Source organism: Nilaparvata lugens, chromosome 6 (genome assembly GCF_014356525.2).
Source record: "Nilaparvata lugens isolate BPH chromosome 6, ASM1435652v1, whole genome shotgun sequence".
NCBI classification, from domain to species: domain Eukaryota; kingdom Metazoa; phylum Arthropoda; class Insecta; order Hemiptera; family Delphacidae; genus Nilaparvata; species Nilaparvata lugens.
The window spans coordinates 27,316,903-27,337,506 of NC_052509.1; the positions used below are offsets into that span (position 1 = coordinate 27,316,903).

At 34.0% G+C, this 20,604-nt stretch overlaps 1 protein-coding gene across 1 annotated transcript; it reads left to right on the forward strand.

Annotated features, from left to right (window-relative positions):
- The first annotated feature begins 1,028 nt into the window (after positions 1-1,028).
- Positions 1,029-19,573, forward strand: LOC120352013. Its single transcript, XM_039431415.1, has 3 exons — positions 1,029-1,242; positions 4,009-5,027; positions 19,390-19,573. The coding sequence occupies exons 2-3, from the start codon at positions 4,009-4,011 to the stop codon at positions 19,571-19,573; spliced, it is 1,203 nt and encodes a 400-aa protein (XP_039287349.1). The 5' UTR covers positions 1,029-1,242.
- Positions 19,574-20,604: the final 1,031 nt, after the last annotated feature.

The following is a 20,604-nucleotide window of genomic DNA, read 5'->3' on the forward strand; positions in this document are numbered from 1 at the left end:
GTCTTATAAGCAAAACATACATGACGAATATTCAAGTGCCAATTATTCTGCTAATTTGGGGGACCCAAATTTTTTAGATTTTCCCAATGAGAGACGCAGCTGTTTCAAGAGTTCTGATTCTCAATTCGTCCCATTGTCTGAATGAATGGTTCGGGGTAATCCATAAAGGGATGCAAAATTCAAAATAAATTTTGCTGTATTTTTGGCATTGTTGGTTCACAATATGCGAAACGAGTCGTGTGATTGAGTGCTACAAAAATATATTTGTATCTTCCACCCGAAATTGACAGTGGTCCACATGCATCAATGCATATAGTGTCGAATGGTTGACTTGTTATAGGGATGAGTTTTAATGGACTACCCTGTTTTCCCTTACTTTTTTTAGCTACTTGGCAAGTTGGGCATGTTTTCACATATTTTATTACATCTTGCCGAATCGTCGGCCAATGGTATTTCGGTGTTATCTTCAGTTAGATTATCTTTCGATGTACTCAGTCCAATCCATTACTGATATCTTATTTGCAATCCATTACTAAATTGGTCTAATCAGTTGTTATTGTTTATTGTGTAATGTCTAATCTAGCTTCCCCCAATGTTATCAATGTAACTGTTTCATATAAATACGGTCAATCGGTACAATACGGAATCAATGTAAAGTAGTCTTGAGCAATATTCTGTATTATGTAGTTGTAGTGTACAGGCTCGGCCTGAATAAAGTCTTTTTAAAAACGCACAGTGTGTTCCTGCACCCTTAACTGGCGCCCGAACTTCTGTAGATCTTCCTTGTGGAATTGTTCGTGTTCTGTGAACTCTCCCAGGCCGAATTTTTTTTTCCTCAGCACTCCGCCGAGTTTTTCATAAGAGAACTACGAAACCCTACAGCAGGACACCGTGCAAAGACTCAGTAGCCAGCCACGAAAAGCAACAACCAGAACTGCAAGAATCCAAAACTCACACAGATTGTAACCCGCAGACGTTATCATCTCAATCATCTGCTATCCACCAATGCGGGCCAACACCTAAATAGATTTTCACCAATTCCAACACGAGTTCCAGCAAGGAGACTCCTGGACGAACCTCTCGAAAAAATCTTAAGTGGCCTCGAACCAGAACAGTCGACATCTGATGTGCCGAACCAACTAGTTCCAGCGACCCACAATATCAGTGCTCCACGTCCGGACCCTCCACATCACCTGCAACCTCAACTTCAAGAACTTCACGGATCTCACCAACTTGAAAAAGGTACAATGGCTACAAAAATCCTATCAGCCAGCATTACTAATTTATTACCATCATTTAATGGCGACCTTCTAGAACTCCCCTTTTTTAAGAATTTGTCAAGAAATATATGATGAATTCTGTAGCCAAAATGTGGACGCACGAGAGACTAACCACTGGCTTTTATTCCACCACACTTACAGTCATCTCTGAGGGAAAGCCCGTACGACTGCCCGAGGTTGTAGAACTATTCTTGACTTATTGACTGCAATTAAAAATAATTTTTGCGAAAAAAAACCTATAGCTGACTTAGTAACACAAGCCATGATGCTCAAACCATTCAGTAACGAGTCAACCAATGATTTTCTTGATAGGCTTAAGTACAAAAAGAGTGTTATAATCGATCGCTATAGCATGGAGAAACTCTCTGATGACACAATCACTTACTTGACTAGTCAACTTGATCGCACATTGATGACCACTCTCATTCGAAATGTACCAGCAGACTTTGCTGCTTTCCTTAGGGTACACAAAATTCTAACAATTGAAGATGCTCAAAACAGCTTATTGCATGATTTCGACGAGTCATTTGATTCCAAATCCTCATTTCGTAACTCACGTAACAATAACTATCGTAACTTTGAAGACAATCGTAATAATCGCTCCAATCACTTTAATGACGGTCGTAATAATCCTAACAGAAACAATCACTACAATAATCAGCAACGAAACGTTCATCCTGGCTTCACCAGACACAACACCCCAAATTTTGAAAATCCTCCTAAATTCCAAAATGGCAGACAATTCAGTAACAATCACAATGGTAGTGCTTTTGCAAATCGGAATCATTCTGATTCCAACACCGTGTCAATGCGCACTGTTTCAAACAGAGCATATCAAAATCATCACATTGTAGAAGAGTCTGATGAAAACTCTTCAGTTGAAGATCAGCTCTCCACATTAACTAAACATATGAACCTTTTGACTGAAAAAATGACCTCACTCACTGATCATTTTTTAGAAACAGGCAAGGACTCGAAGAATTTAACTTAAATAATTGTACAAACCTTTCGAGTCTACCCTATTTTATTGACCACAAAAACCGCAAATGGCTAATAGATACAGGCTCCGAAAAAAACTATATTCACCCGAGCATTCTTACCAAAGATGACCAACTAACTAAGAAAGATTTTATAGTTAAGACCGCCACAGGGGCAAAAATGGGTCACAAATTTATAAAATTTGACACTTTCGAAACATTTGGCACTCGACTCATAGTTCCTTTGCAAGTATTTCTTTTTTCCAATGGCTATGATGCATTATTGGGTTGCGAAACATTGGAACAACTTAAAGCCTCCGTTAATTTGTCAAAAATGCAACTTGAATTCGAAAATGGTATCTTTATTCCCCTAAAACGTGAAAAAACTAAAGTTGACCTGAAACGAGGATTGCATAAATAGAAACTTCCCGTAAAAGGTAACCTCAAATATGGAGTCGTTCAAAAAATCGAAAATAATGATTTCACAATCGAAGATTGCCTCGTGCAAATTGATGAACAATTTACATATTGTCTGATTCATGCCAACCAGGACAAGACTGTTTATCTTGATCCCCTTGACATTGAAGAAGTGCATCGTGTACTCAATCATGGAATAATACCTGATACAAAAAATATCTCGGTCTCTAGCCTCGATATGCAGGAATTGTTCCACTCTTTTAGTGAAAATAGATAAGATGAAATACGCAATGAAATACCCTCTCTAACTCGTATATCTCACATGAACGAAGAAGAAAGAGAATTTATTATGGAATTGTTATCAGAGTTCCCTGAAATAATTAAGCGTGAACACGACTCTCTAACAAGCACTAATCTTCTCCAACATAGAATTAAAACCAAGACTGACAATTATATCTATACCAAGAACTATCGCTACCCCGAATGCTATAGAGAAGATGTTAAAATTGAAATTGAAAAACTCTTAGAAAACAAGGTCATTCAACATAGTAATTCCCCGTACAATTCCCCAATTTGGGTTGTCCCAAAGAAAAAAGACGCGTCCGGTAAGCGTAAAATCCGCGTAGTAATTGACTATCATAAGATTAATGACATCACTGTAAGTGATAGGTTCCCACTCCCTAACATAGAAGATTTATTCGGAATAATCAGAAAAGCTACATACTTTTCAGCGATAGATTTGTCATCAGGTTTTCACCAAATTGAAATGGATCCTGAATCTATCCCAAAAACCGCTTTCTCCACAGAAAATGGTCATTTTGAATTTCTGCGCATGCCTTTCGGTTTAAAAAATGCCCCTCCGACTTTTCAAAGAGCAATGAATCTGATTTTCTGAGACACACCCAACGTCCTTGTCTACATGGACGACATAATAATTTTTTCAGACAGCCTTTCCGAACACAAAAAGCATCTTCGGACGGTATTTCAAAAATTGAAAAATCACAACCTTCAAATTCAATTGGATAAAACCGAATTCTTCAAACGAGAACTATTGTATTTAGGGCACATAATTTCGAGTGATGGCATACGCCCTAATCAAGAAAAATTAAACGCTGTAAAGAACTTTCCAATACCTAAAACACCTAAAGCAATTAAACAATTCTTAGGTCTCACTGGCTACTACCGTAAAATGATCCAAAATTACGCGAAAATTGCTAAACCTCTTACGCGTTGTCTTCACAAAGATGCAAAAGTCGATCCCACAAACAAGGATTTTTTAAATGCTTTCGAAACTTTAAAATTTCGAAAGATCATTAAGAAATCTACTGTTACAGATGCTGACCAGAATGATGCTGATAGGCCTACTGCTGGCCCTAGTAATCAAACTCAGAGTCCACGGATATGAGCTCACGGACTTAACAAATACAGCCGGAGCAATCCCAATTAAAACATGTAGCGATGTTTTTTCTAACACATCTCATGCACACATTCACACTATAAATATAACAGCTCTAGGTTACGAAATTGACGCACTTTCCCTAAATGCTAATTCTATAACCAACTCTTCTATCGATAAAACGCTCCTTCAAACGCTATTTCAACATTTCACTTACCTATCCAATAAAATGGAGCATGTAAAAGCTTATAAAATGCAAAGTAAACACAAACGAGGTATTTTCAATGGTCTAGGTACAGCAATATCTTGGATCACAGCTAACATGGACGCTAATGACAAAGAACATTATAATTCAATTGTCAGTGAAATAGAAAATAATGAACAGATAATCCAGAAAAACCTGGACTCACAAATTATTTATAATCATAGGTTAACAGACAAATTTAATGACAATATGAAAATTATTCAAAGCAACAACGCTGTTTTACAGGATTTTTTACTGAAAGCCTCACATGAAATCAATGTCATTGAACGTCTTCAACAATATTCTCTTCTATTAGCAAGTGTGTCTCTTCTTGAGCTTCATGTAAATGATATTGTGGGAAGTCTGGAATTTTTTAAAAGGAATATTCTACATTCTAGTATTTTATCTCACTCAGAAATATCTTCAATAATTTTAAATACTCCCGATAATTTGGCATCACGAGACGCTTCCGTGCTATGGCAGATCTCAAACGTGCATTGCGCACTTGGTAATGATTTATTGACTTACTTCATTCAAACTCCTATTGAAACCTTGTTATTAGATTCTTATTTTATTATTTCGTATCCAATTACGCCCAACGCAAAACTGACAGATTACAGAGAGTATACAATGAAAATCAACAAATCTATTGTATCCTATTGTAAAGGCGAATTGTATGTTCTAGACGATAGTGTTTTAATCTCTAATACTAGGTATTGTAATAAGCTTGATAGGTTAGATGATCCATGTATTTTAGATTTATTTAGTAATAATGAATTGAAAAACTGTGAATTAATCTCTTTGCAAGCGACTTGTGGTTTTGTAAAATATATTGATAGCATTAGTAGTTACTTAATCTATAAGAACAATAATGTACGATTGTGTGTTAATGGTAGTGAACAATTGATTAATTTGCATAGTACTTCACTCTTACATGTTACGTTAAATGAAAAAATGTGTGGCTTCAATACTCCAACAGTTTACAAGGACACTTCACCACTTGTTATTTCAAAATTTCCGGCTCACCTGAAACAACTTGATGTTAAATTCGATACAGTTCATTTAGCGAACCTAGGAGATAAACATTTAGACATACTTGAACCAATCATGATTGATGATTCAAATAAATTTTATGTTGTTGTAGGACTAATCTTATCTGTAACAATTGTAATAGTTTTATTGCTTCTCTATTTGAAGAAATCCAGAAATCATAGTAATGTAATTATTGTACAATCTGTTCCACTTAAAAATTTGCCTAGTCGATTAGTCATACCAACTGGACTTTAATACCTTTCCGGGACGTAAAGGACTTGGGGAGGGAGGAGTTAGAATTATCTTTTTATGTACTTAGTCCAATCCATTACTGATATCTTATTTGCAATCCATTACTAAATTGGTCTAATCAGTTGTTATTATTTATTGTGTAATGTCTAATCTAGCTTTCCCTAATATTATCTTCTATGTACTTAGTCCAATCCATTACTGATATCTTATTTGCAACCCATTACTAAATTGGTTTAATCAGTTGTTATTGTTTATTGTGTAATATCTAATCTAGCTTCCCCCAATGTTATCAATGTAACTGTTTCATATGAATACGGTATTAGAATCAATGTAAAGTAGTCTTAAGCAATATTCTGTATTATGTAGTTGTAGTGTACAGGCTCGGCCTGAATAAAGTCTTTTTAAAAACGCAAAGTGTGTTCCTGCACCCTTAACTTTCGACAAGGTTTTGTGTATACCAAGATGTCCACCAAATGCTATATTGTTATGATATTGGCCAAGTATTTTTGAAATCAAAGTGGTAGGGATTACAAGTTTCTAATGAACGACATTTTGATACAACTGTTTGAAATATAATATATCATCCTTCAAAACATAATTTCGTGATTTTCTTGCAGTTAGGTCTGCTTTATCGAGATCTAGTAGCGCAAAATAAATTTTGCCTAGAAACTCATCTTGTTTTTGCAACAGCCCAATATTCACACTTTCGATAGCATTTATGTTTTGCCATTCTGGCTCGATTGTTTTGTCAATCGGAGCTCTGGAAAGTGCATCAACTAAGAGTAAGGACTTTCCTGGTTTATAAACTATGTCGAAATTGTACTGGGCTAGCTTAGCTGCTAATTTAGCCAGTCTTGAATTTGGCTCTCTAGTATTTTTGTAATATTGCAGAGAAGCATGGTCGGTATGAATAGTGAAATAGTCATTTATTATCAGCGATCTAAAGTGATTGATACAGTATGTAACTGCTAACATTTCGAGATGTGATGCAGGCCAGTTCTCTTCTGAATTAGTGAGACGCCTTGAAACATACGCGACTGGTTTTATAACACCGTCAAAATCTTTTTGTGCAAGGCAACCAGCTATTCCAATAGCGCATGCATCTGTTATGATATACGTCTCTTTGTCATCATTATAATGCATCAATATAGGTTTTTTAATCAAACGGTTTCTCAGATCTTCAAATGCTTTTTGGTGAACTTCTATCCACTCGAATTTCGTGTATTTTCGTGTCAACTGTGTCAACGGATAAGCTCGTTTCGATTGGCAGGGTATGAACTTCCTGTAATAAGAAGTTGCTCCTAGAAATCGCTTTAGCTCAGTTGGGTTTTTTGGGACTGGTAATTCCAGTATGGCTTCTACGTTTTCCGGTAGTGGAGATATTCCTTCTTCAGAAACTATGTGTCCAAGTACTTTCAACGATTTAAAGCAAATTTTTGATTTGTCCGGATTGAGTTTTAGATTAATTTCTCTAAGCCTACTGAAAACGTTTTTTATATTATCAATATGCTCTTTTATTGTTGATGACATAATATACAAGTCGTCTATGTATATTAATACACTTTTATACAGCATGTCTGAGAATATAAGAGTTATTCCTCTTTGAAAAGCAGCTGGAGAGATCGCTAACCCCATTGGTACTTTACGAAATTGATATAAAGCCCATCTGGAGTGTTGAAAGCTGTTAAGTATCTAGAATTTTCATCCATTGACATCGAATAGAAAGCTGATGTCAAATCGAGGGTAGATAAGAACTTTGCTGTGCTAAGTGATTCCAGAAAGGTTGTTGGATTGGGAATCGGGTATTTATCATGGAATATTTTAGAATTCAATTTTTTGTAATTTACCACCATCCTCGGTTTATCATCTCTATTCCTAACTAAGAAAGCTGGTGAAGCGTAATTTGACCTCGCTTTCTCAATATTACATTTGACTTCAATAAACCATCAATCATGTCATTCATTTCAGAGCGTTCCTATGGCGCTAATTTGAATGGTGATGAGAACACAGGTGTATTGTCTGCTAAATTTATATGTACATCCGGGAGTTTGGAATCAGGAATGTCATATTTGTCTTGGAGAAAACATCAGCATATTCGGTTATTAGTTGGGATATTTGTTTGTATGGTGTTTCACCAATATTTTTATTGACATCAATTTTCTTATTGTCATGATGTATTATAATATCGGGATACTCTTTATCATTTGATGGTAGTTGTACATTTATTTGGTTAATCTCTTCGACTTCCAAGTATTCTGTTCCTTGGATTGATTCTTTGTTTGATTTTAGTTTTATATTTCCCAATTGGGCTCCAATTCTGAGAGTCAAAGGCCTTGAAGAAAAATTATAAGCAATGAATTCAGGAGAAGTGTCTGTAGCTTTAGTGGAAGAGACATTTATTTTGCATTTATTCAAGTAATGTGGATTTGGTGTGAACATATAATTATTGCAAGTCAGGATTTCAGCATTGTTCTCCACAAACACATCAATCTGTTGAAGAGGTTTTAATAGAATATCGTTTTTTAAAACAATAGGTATCTCTTTAATCGTCCCATGGGATTTTTTTTCTATTTCTGTTGAGTGCGCGGAAAAACTTGTCTCAGAGCCTTCACCGATTTCCAGGCCTGCTTTCAGTTCAACGCATTTTTCTGAGATATTTGAAATCTGAAATTTTATGATTTGAAAGTAGTCAACCACATCGGATAATGCGTGAGAGTAAATGGTTTTGTGTAGCAAGGTATTCTTCGGTGTGAAAAATTGTGAGCTACTCTCGTGAGAGTTTTTCTACATTGCAATTTCTTTTGTCTCTAACGGATGAATTTTAATGTCAGTATCTAGAATGAAACGTTAAGTTATCATATATGATTGACATTTTACTCTCTTTATCAAATTGCTATCCATGGGAATGGATACTCTCTCATTGAGCTTTATCTCGTGGGAACTGTATTTGAGATCAATTCCATTTTTTAAGAAGAATTTATTTCCTACCAGTAAATCTACTGACAGTTTTTCAACTATGTAGCATTCTTGTTCATATGTGATATTTTCTATTGAAAAGTTTACTTTCCATAAAATGATATTTTTTCCCATTGGCTGCATATAGTGCAAAATCCAGAATATCAACTATTTCTTCTTCTGGAACTAAGTATTTCTTAGCAAGACAGACATTTGAGCCTGAATCCATCAAAATACTTATTTGTTTTTCCTTGATTTACCAACAATTTCTAATGCTGATCCTACAGTATTGCATTGTGACTCTATTGGTACTAATTTGTCTGGAGGTTCAGGTGGCAAGGGGGGTGATTTTGTAATGATAGCGAGCTTTTCTTCTATCAACAAGAAAGCGTTTGGCTTATCATCCATAGTTGATAACGGTCGTTTCTCATCTAAGCACTTTTTAATACTTTTGGAATTTTCGTTTTCTAGTTTGACAATATCGTTATTGAAAATCCCTCTATTGTCCTAAATGTTATCAAATAGTAAAGTATATTGATAAAATATCCAATCAATAGAAATTGGGTTGTCATTCCATTATGAAAACTCAATTGTTGGTATTTTCACGTATAATTATGTGAAATGCTTTTCGAGGCTAGGAGAGTTTTTCTCAATAGAAAAATTTTGTAGGCTAGATTTTTAGCTTCTTGATAGTTATGATTCAATGAATTTTTATAATGGTATTTTTTTCCGGTTCTGTTATCGCTTATTATTAACAAATAGCTATTCTTCAAGTTTTCATTGTTGGTCATTTTTGCAGGTTTTTTGAAAACAAATAACCAATATGGCACATCAAGGTTATCTATCTTCTTGGATTATTTCACTTAGGTTTTTGTTAGTACTCGTTAAAAGACTAAATGTACTTGGAGTATCGAAAACTTGAAACTCAGTTAATATAGGAAAAGCATAATTATCTATTATGTTCTGAATAATTCTCATTATATCTCTATCTTCATTATTTTCATGTTGGGTCTTACTATTTTTCTTACTGATTAAATTCATGTGGAGTGAATTATCAGATTTTAGAACTACATTTTGGATTTCCTTTCCGTTTAAGTTTTCTGGAGTCATATTAATATTCTTTCCTATTTTTGGTGTTGTTTCTGATGACTCGTCCGAATTTATAGGAGTGGCTGCTATTTCAGCATAGGATTTTTCATTTTGAGAGAATTGAAAATTCGGTGAATCCTGAATTTTATCTACAATAACTTTTTCAATTTGAGATGGACACCTCACAGTGGTCGCTTTGCTAGGTGTCCTAGTTACACGTTTTTTGGATGTTTATTAAACTGACATGAATCTACTTTGTGACCAGGTTTTTTACAAATTTCACATTGGGGCTGAGCCTTTTCAGATGAATTTTTCTGGTTTAAACCATTGTAAAAGCATTCATCTGTGTTGTGATTTTTGTAATTACAGATTACACAATAGAGTTGTTTTTTATTAGGGATTGAAGTGTCTGAACGATTTTGTATATCTTTCTGATTTAATCGGCTGTGGTAGCAATTCTCTGTTGTATGGTTTTCATAGTGACAAATTGCCCATTTTTGTTGTTTAGTATTGAACTTACGTGGCTCAGAACGACCCTGATTTTGTTGTGAGTTATTCCTGTTCGGGTTTTGATACTCATCTGATCTCAGCCTAGGCCTATCTTGCATTTCAATTTTTCTAGGGAGGGTTGTATTGCCTGTACCATTTATTTTTCTTCTTATTTCGCAATTAACTTTTCTAATCTTTCGGACAAACTATTTATCCTTTCCTCTTGCGGTGACAACCTTGACATATTTGCAGTTTCATTGGATAATTAAGGCAATAATCCTATTCTGTCGTCTGTAATGAATTGGGATAGTGTGAATTGTTTAATATTATTTTCTAATTCAGCCGTTGTATCGTTTTTCAGCATGACGATTTTGTCTAGAATATGTGGAAGAAGACCTCTCAAAATGTAGCGTATTTTTCTTTTCTCAGACATTTCTGAATCATATTTCTGGCATAAAAACAGAATGTGAGCCATGTAATTTTGAATGGTTTCCCTTGGTGACATTTTCCTATTCATTAGTTCTATTTCAACTTTCTCTACTGATGCAATTGGCTCAAAGTAGCCCAGTAGTGCATTGCTCACATTGTCAAAATTAAGGGTATTTTGCTTTTTCAAAGTGGCAGAGATTGTTTCAAAGTATTGAGCGGCGCTTCCTTTCAAATAGAATGGAAGGTATGTGAGGCAATCATCCTTATCCCAAGAGTTTGCCGTGGCAACTCGTTTATAATTTTGAGTAAAGTCGGAGATATTTTCGTGAGGTGCGGCGGAAAATGTTTGAGGTGTGAAAAATGGTATTTTTCTTTCAGCCATTGTTGACTGGATTTGGTCGTCTTGTTTTGCTATTTTAGAGTTCGTAACTTCAGGTGTTTTAAAAGGAATTGATAATAAATTTGGCGTTGAGGTGGATAGTTGTTGTTTTGTTGTGGCCAGTTCAAGACTTTCTTTATAGAAAATAAATTCAGTTTGACTTGTTTGTGTTACTAATTTTGTTGGAGTTGATGGGCGAGAATTTTCTCCTGCCTCCTGGAGTTTAGAGTTTTGCCTTTGGGTTCTCTCTAGATTATATAGATCAGGGAATTGATGTTTTAATTCATCTGAAAGTTTAACAGTCGTTAATATATATTGAATAGCCCTTACGCGCTCTTTTTGGTAATTAGGAAGGTCATTGAAATTCTTTTTAATTAATGTGAGAGTGGACCTGATGAATTCTAAATCAGCATTTTTTGGTATATAAAGGTTGTATTGTTCTGCTAGGTTGATCGCTGTTTTTAAATCGAGTTTACCCGTGGAAATACTCCAAAGGTCAGGTGAACTAGTCACTGGAATTCAATTCTATTCAAATTGGGGATTGGAATCAAAGTTGTAAAGTGAACATAGAGCATAATAGTAATGAGGCATGCACATAAACAAAAGAACAAAAACTTGGAATAATTAATTTGATGATGAATCATTCATTTGGTTTAGAAGTTTGTTCATGCTTCCTGATTTTCGTGAAAATATCTCTTATTTTGATAATTATTAACATAGATCAATAGAAAACAACAATGAGCTCGCTTCATAACTTAACTCATAGACGTACTGAAATGAAGGTCATGAAACACAGTATCATTTAATTTCAAGATCACTTTCACTGTCAATGAAGTTTTTACGTTTCATTAGCATGTTTGAAAAAGAATTTACAAAGTAAGCAATTCAAAGCTACTCTTGACATTCTAATTTAAGTTTCTATTCATCTGATTGTATTATTGACACCAAAACTTATTGAATTTACTAATCATATTTTTATTGTGTAGAGAGACCGGAAAAGTCCAACTGAAGGTTAGATTAATCTATTTTACTTTTAAGCTTTAATTTTCAGTGAACAGAAATAAACACGGTGTGACTCCACCATTTGTGAGGTACCGGACAGTAAGCTTCTACAATTGCATTACGTTAAAAGAGAACAATCAATATGTATCACTATTTGTAACCAAGTTATGATTTTTTGTTAATATTGGTGGCTCCACCACTTCCCAGATGGGAAGAAGAGTTACAAAGGAGATACATAGCTGAAGATGGTAGAGCAGATATTTTAAAGAAATAAAAAGAAGAAATCATTCTAAGAAATACAAAATTTATTGGTTTACAATATTTTAGAAAGAAATAATTTGAAATGTATAAGTTGAAAGTTATATAATTTAGGCTATGAAGAAAAGGAAAACAGATTATTATCGAGCAAGTCTCAATTTATTATCTTATTTAAAAATGAGTTTCTATTTATTTCAATTTGATTAATTTTTGAAAACTATTTAGGTACAGTATTTAATATTTTGAGGATTTTCCTCTTGGTTTGAATTCTCTACATTTTAATTATTATTTTCAAATTCCTATAAAAAAGAATAACAACATGACATTATAACTAATAAAATGATGAATAATCAATTGAGTACGATACCAATACCCTTTATGATGACCATCTCGTCAGCTTGGCTGGAAGGTGAGGTCTAGAGGAAGGTCCAGGTCCTGGCCAGTCAGAGTCTTTGAGTGTTCGGAGTAGCGGCACAAAAAAGACTCTCGAAAAAGTGGAAAAAGTGGGAAAATCCAATATGAAAATGCCGGCTGGTGGGGAGACTGGAAAGTTCCACCACTCTGAAGCTCTGCTATTTTTCATTCAGTCAGCGCAATTTGGCTTTCTAGTGATCCTGATTTTTAAAATTTGATGTACTTGAGGAGCTGTCAAAACCCATGCTTTATGACAATATAAAAATTATAATAGAATTTTTAAGTCTGTTCTAAGGGCTGCGAAAGAAATGTATTTTCAAAAAAAGTTTGTTGATTGCGGGCTCAACTTAAAAAAGGTTTGGAAAACAATTGATGAAGCTACAGATACTATCCGGCAAAGAAATAATTTCATTTCAGATATTGTGTCTTTGGATAACCAACTTTTAAAAAGTGATAGGGGGGTGGAGATGGCAGAGAAATTCATTAGGCATTTTGCAAATGTTGGTAGAAATATTATAGAAAAAATTAAAAATAAGAGAGATATGAATCATGGCATTGAACATAAAATTAATAGGACTTAATGCAATTCATTTTTCTTTAGCCCCGTGTCATCACAAGAGATACAAGATAACATAGAAAAACTTAAGAAAAAAACAGCTGCTGGCATAGATGCTGTTTATTCTAAATGTCTGATTAATTGCTCCTTGGCTCTTTCCCTGCCTCTGACATACATAATAAATTTGTGTTTTTAGCAGGGCTACTTCCCAGAGAAGATGAAGCATGCTACTGTTATCCCTCTCCATAAAGGTAAAGGAAAGTCAAACCTGGATAATTACCGGCCCATTTCATTGCTGTCAAGTATATCCAAGATTATTGAAAAATGTGTGAAATCAAGAGTTATAAGTTATTTTGAGAAATATAAAATCTTATCCAATTCCCAATTTGGGTTCCGCAGTGGTTTGAACACTTCTGACACAATCTTTTATGTAACAAAAGATATTATCAATCACTTGGATAATGGAAATAAATGTGTGGGTGTGTTCCTTGATTTTACAAGGGCTTTCGACACCGTTGACCATGCCATTTTACTTGAAAAAATGGAATCAATGGGCTTCAGAGGAAATGCTTTGCGGTTCTTTCAGTGTTATCTGAGGCTGCAGTCCACAAATGTTGATAAGGTGGTGAGTTCATTGTCTGAGGTGAATACTGGAGTACCGCAGGGAAGAGTGCTCGGACCTATCCTATTTTTGACCTATATAAATGATCTTCTCGGTATTGAGCTTGAGCATGGTTCCCTTCATCCATTTGCGGACAATACTGTTGCAGTGTTTCATGGTTCGAGTTGGGTTGACACTTGCGAGAGGGCTAACAGTGGCCTGGCTATAGTTGTTAAGGATTGGTTAGATGAGAATCTGGTATTTATTAATGTTGCCAAGACTGTTGCCATCCCATTTTCCTTGACATCTGCGGGTTGTTTGACTGATGTTGACAACTGCAGAATTGTTATTCGTGAAACTGGCTGTAATCCTTGTGCATGTACATGTGGACAACTGGAGTTTCAGGAGAATGTTTAGGTATTCAGGAGAATACTTAGGTATCATGATAAATAAGCACTTGCGTTGGGGGAGTCATGTGGCATATTTGTGCTCCAGACTGAAAAATTTGTTCAGTTGAGAAATATGTTGCCTCTACACCAACTGAGAATGGTATCCTTAGCCTTAATACAGTCCATTGTGAGCTATGGAATCATTGGCTGGGGAAACTGTGGAGCTTCTATTATGTAGCCACTAATTCTATTACACAAAAAAAATATAAAAATCTGTCTCAAAAAACCAATAAGATACCCTTCTGAATATATATAAAGAGAATCTCTGGTATTTAGTATACCACATCTTTTTGAATTTGAATTATTGAAGTTTATTTATTTGAGACCACATACCTTTCCTTTTTCTGCGGTACACATGTATGATACACAAAGACAACTTAGAGAACCTCTTGAGGAGCCCCGTCTCAAGACTACTGCAGCTGCAGATCATGCTTTTTCCAGGGGGCCCCGTTTATTCAATCAACTTCCTCTATCAATAGTCTCTGCACCAAGCTTCTCTATATTCAAAAATGGTACCCGTTGTTTCTTTGAAATGAGGTAAAATTGAAGATTGATCTATAAGGCCTTTATGTTTACTTGTGTCTCTCTCTTTTTCATCCTAGATGTTTCATCACAGTAGAATTGAGGATTAAGTGCATGAGAGTCTTTTCTTTGTTGCTTTTTATTATTTCTATGCATTCTGTTAGTTTTTCTCACTGTGTCCATTATCATTATTTTGTTTTTATATACTAGTTTCATTTAATTTTCAGTGACTCTGAAAGAACAAATTTAATATAATACGGTACCTAATGAAGAAAATTATTTTATTTATTTTCTTCTATAAGATTAGATTAGATATAAACAGGTATGATTTTGTTTATACCAAAATAGATTGTAAATTGAGCTTTGTTAAAAGAGTTCTTTGTTGATAAGAAGATATTTTTCTTGTTTTGTTTTGTTAAATATTGGTACAAATGTTTACAATATTCATAACAAATAGTGTAAAAGTATAACACAATTGATTCAGTGTATTTTAGTTTTGTTGGAGGATTTTTTAGTTTATTTTGTTGTAGTTAGTTTTTTGTTTAGTTGAATGATATTTTGGTTTGTTTGAATGTGTTCTGGCTTATTGTAATGTAGTCCAAGATAAAATTATTATGTTAAGTGACTCATCCCTCAGCACAAGCATTATGCTCAAAAAGGGATGAACCATTAATATTTCTTCAAGGGCACTCACCTTTCATTGTTATTATCATTCATTATTATATCCTATTTTATTTTATTTTTTTAATATTGTATTATTTTATTCATTTTATCTACACATAGGGTTCTGTTTATTCTTTATTTTATTATTGAATGTTTAATGATTGTGAAATGCATTTGTGTTCTTGAATGTGATTGTAATGTAATTTATTTATTTTTATTGGTTGAATAAAGCATTTATTATTTATTATTATTATTATAATCCTTTCCTTTTCCTTGTCCTGGTACCAGGAGAAGAGAACAGATAAATAAAACGAAAAAAAACTGATGAAAAAATCATACATACAACCTGAATTTTCTTATCCAAGCACAAGAAAGTCATAATTTGATGTTAATACAGACTGGTAGGCTTCCTTGCTATTTACAACAAATTGATGTTTTGCTTCCTCATAACACACATTTCATTGTATCTCTCTTGTACCTTGTCTGATTTTTATAGCGATCGGTTGGATAACTTGGAAGGAAAAGAATATTTTGTAAAAAATACAAAATGGTGAATATCTCATAAAGGAAGCGTTTTAAGGAAAAAAATTATTCCACATTTTCTCTTTTTTTTGACCCATAGAGCCTACTTCCGAAGTTTGGCACTTTACTTTTGAGACACTCTGTATATTATAATAATTTATAATAATAAAAAGTCTTTGACAATTTTAAATTTGTGTTTCCATCATACATACAAGAAAAAATAAACATAGCAAGAATGACAAATGATTAGAATATTACTTTCCAGTAGAAATTTTCAGGATAATATACCAAAAATAGTCATTCGTGCAATAAATTAGTGTGCAAAGTGACACTTTGCTGTACCAAAAGAAACGTTTAGGCACGTGCAAAATGGTTTCTTGAGTGCAGCGAAGGAACTTTGCGAACTTATTTTACATACAATTTTCCCTACAGTTACCATTGAATATGAAAAGTGACTAATTATTGAAAAAATGTGAAGGAATACATCAAATTGTTTGTCAGTGTAATTTTGTAATAATTAATAACAAATTCAATGATTTTAAAATTAATAATTCAATAAAAAGTATAATTAGGGATGTCAATCCCGGACAAGTTTTGATACCTAACAATCCCGGGATTTTTTTGCATCAATCCCGGGATTTTCGGTATTAGAAAACCTGAAATTGTGAATCATATTTTTCCAAAAACAATCCCCATTATGGGTGCGCATTCTTTGCAGAATGGTTGTTGATTGGTTGTTATGTCTCTACGTTTGTTTCTGTTCACACAGCGCCACAATTCACTAATTCACAATTCACAATTCTGATTCTGCAGCACCACAGCACCACTAAGTCTAGACGGCGCAATATTTTCAATAGTTCTAATGTCATTTCCTTGAGATGCCCTCAGAACTTTGAGAAGATTTCAGAAATCAGAAATAAACAAGCACAAACTATTCACTCTCTGTCTAATTATTCCTTTTCTCTTTCTCTATCATAAGAAGAATATCTAGTTAAAGTGAATATAGTTGGCTCTACAAAATTTCATTTAGTAGTGGTTCAGCTTTTATAAAAAGTCTATTCTAATCCTGAAAAAATTTTAAGAAAAAGAATGATTTTAATATTATTCCTAAGTCCTTTTCCATTTTACTAATATCCTTTTACTCTATTATGAGCCCTTTTTTCATCTCCACACACTGTTACTGAACATGTGATTGAGGAGGAACAATTGGTTAAAAATGCATGAAACTGATTTTGCCATTCCCGGGATCAGTTCCGGGATCCAGGGATTGATATTGGATAATCCTGAAATACCGGGATTGGAAATCAGTTCCGGTATTGACATCATTAAGTATAATTGATCATTTATTTTGATTATTGATTTAATTAACTCAATTAATTTGAAAATGGACATGGAAAAGAAGAATGGATCATTCAAATTCACTTAAATTATGCAACAGTAAGTGTTTCATTTTATTTTTGATAGAAATTCTATCTATACCAATTAAATTATTTGGCAACTAATTGAAAATAGGTATAACCAGAGACAAATTATTACTACAAGTGATTAATACTTCAAATGATTACGTTTTCCATAATTAAATGGTATCTTTACTCTATTATAAAACTTAGCTAAATTTACATTTACCGTGATATTTATTGTACAATATAAATGCAGCACCTTGCCTCTGCTCATGCAAAATTCCACATGAAGTTTTATAATTATTTAAAAAATGATATCGTAGGTACTTGAAAAGATCATTTACATGTAGAATACTATATTTTTTTAACAAATTTGGTTTTGAATTGATTATTTTCAATTGGAAATCTTGTAATTTTTGGACTCTATCAATTTCAAAGCCACTTGCATTATCCCAAACATTGACACCATATCTAATTATGGACCTGGCTAGGGCTCTATAAATGATGATCAATGGCTGCTTTGGGATGGAGCGCTATAAGTTGTATAAACCGGATAAACATGAGCAAAGACACTGACATACACTGTCAATGCCACTTCAAACAAAGTTTATTGTTTTTAAAGAAGTAAAAAGTGTATTCAGAAAAAAGGGTACTATTTCCATTTTACTCCTATTACTAAAAGTAACCCTTGTCATTCATAATAATTTAATGATGTAAAAAATTTAATAATTATTGACATGAATGTGAATACCGTACTTATGTAGTTCAATTGATAGTGTAATTAGTCATTAGTTATCACTTTTAGATTTGCATTATCTTTATTGTCATGAGCCGCTTGGAGCGCCCGGACCATCAGTCGGTGCTCAGCTCTCGTTGTGTTAACATCATATTATTCAATAAAAATAATTTTTTAAAAACCGAATTTAAATCTAACTGGCGCCCAAACAGGGACCCGCTGATTTTTCGGGAATTTAAAGTGCCGAGTTTTTTATCTTTTATCCAAATTGGGACTTTGAATATTTTCTGAAAAAGTGAGTGTCAACTCTTAACCGTGGGTCGCCAAGAACTTCATCTTCAACTCCAATCTGGATTCACCTCAGATCTCTAGTCCTGGTGGATCAAGATCATCATGTCATCGATTCCCTTCTTTTTCGATGGGAGTGTGTCAAGGAGCAAGGAGATTTGTGGAGGATGAAGAACCTGACGCCAACTCGATACCACCATCTTCAACTCAACTCCTTGAACATAAGCTTTTGCAAATTAATCTGACCATGGCATATTCTGAAGACCCTAGTGAATTACTGAATTTTGTGGAAGTGGTTTCTCAGCTTCATGGAGAATATACCTTAGATAATATTGAAGAAGCTAAGGGGAATCATTGGGCAATTTTACACAAATCTTTGAACAAATTGCATGGTGAAGCTAAACAAGTAGCACATAACAATGAGTGTTCCACCATTCCAGAAGTTATTACAGCTTTAAAAAATAATTTCGCGGATTTTAGGTCAATCCCTCAACTTATGACTGAATTGATAAATATGAGATCCTACAGTAATGAACATCCATTACATTTCCTGAACAGGTTAGTAGCGAAACAAACAACAATTGTGACTAAATACAAACTTGAAAATGTAGAGGGACAGGCTCTAAAAATGTTACTTGAACAGTTAGATACTCAAACTGTAAATGTGTTGTGCAACGGTATTCCTACTTCTCCGGGTGTTCATCTACAAACACTCCAAATGAGACTTGAACCATGCTAGAAGTAAACTGATCAATAACAGCCATCTATTATTGAAACAGCTAGGTTTTCACAACGATATGACAAACTTAAACAAGAAAGTTAACAAACCCAGCCCCAACAACAATTTTCAGCAAAAACAACCCTTCCACAATAAGAACAGAAATCAAGTTTTCCAACACAATGTTCCCAGAAAAGACTTTGATAGGCCACAAGGTTTCCAAAAACAACAAAATTTCAATGCAAGTAACCGGAATCAATTCCAAAACTTCAATCAAAATCAGTATCAAAATTCAAGACCTTCAGGTTCCGGACAATTCAGACAACAGTTGCCGAATACGGGAGTTTCCATGAAAACTGCTTCGACCAACCCCAAATTCAAGACACCAATGCACACCACCGAAACGGGTGTTGAGCATATGGACGAAAAAGATCAAATCATTGCTGAATTGACCAAGCGAATTAATTTTTTAGAGCTAAGCATGAACAACAACAACCCAGGTTAAATGTTAAATTGAACTCTATGCATACAGAACTACCATATCTTCAGAAAAACAATTTGAAAATTTTAGTTGATACTGGTAGTCGATATAATTTTGTTAGGAAACATGTACTAAATGGAAAAAATGAATTGATACCTTGTAAGTTCTGCATAAGTACTCCAGCAGGAAAGTCCTATGGAGAATATAAAGTTAAGATGAATTTCATGTATATTTTAAGAAAAGACTTGGAATCTGATCTTTTGTTGCATGAGTTTTCCCACAAGTATGACATTTTGCTAGGGTATGAAACACTACAGCAATAAATTAGGAGCACAAGTCGATTTTATGGCCAATTGCCTTAGATTCGACTGTACTATCCTACCATTGTATGGAGTGAGCCCTTTGAAAATAAAAAGGGTTGGAATAAACTGTTTATTCCTTGTGAATGCAAAGATGAAATATTTGTTCATGAAAATGTTGATTTAGATTTTAAGGAAGTATTAGTAGAATCTGTAGATAATGTTATAAGTATTGATTTTCATTCAGGTGATTGCAAAGAAGCACAACTTGAAAAATTCAAGTTGGAACCAGTTGAAATTTTCGTAAATGAGTTGACCAATATTGTCCTCTCACTCACGAAAATCTACTTCCATTGCTAAGAACCGATCACATGAACAGTGAGGAAAAGGATCAAATAGTTTATCTGATATTGAAATATCATCAAATTATCAAATACAACAATGAACCGTTAACAGCTACAAATATTTTGAAACATAGAATTAATACAACTGATGAGGAACCCGTGTACACAAAAAATACAGGTATCCCTATGCATTCCAACAATATATAAAAGAAGAAATTGACAAGCTATTAGAGAATCAGATCATAAGAAACTCAAACTCTCCATATAATTTGCCTTTGTGGGTTGTCCCCAAAAAGCCCGTTGCATCAGGCAAAAAGAAGGTGAGATTAGTAGTTGACTATCGTAAATTGAATCTGAAAAAATCTGGTGTGGCACACTCACACAACTTTCCTTGTCGTTATGAAAATTACGA

Bases quoted from the DNA above. Each gene is read 5' to 3' on its own strand.
- LOC120352013 (XM_039431415.1), top strand. From the start codon at position 4,009: ATGCTGACCAGAATGATGCTGATAGGCCTACTGCTGGCCCTAGTAATC. The intron at 5,028-19,389 runs GTATTGTAATAA...CGGACAATTCAG, and splicing joins GTTTTAATCTCTAATACTAG to ACAACAGTTGCCGAATACGG.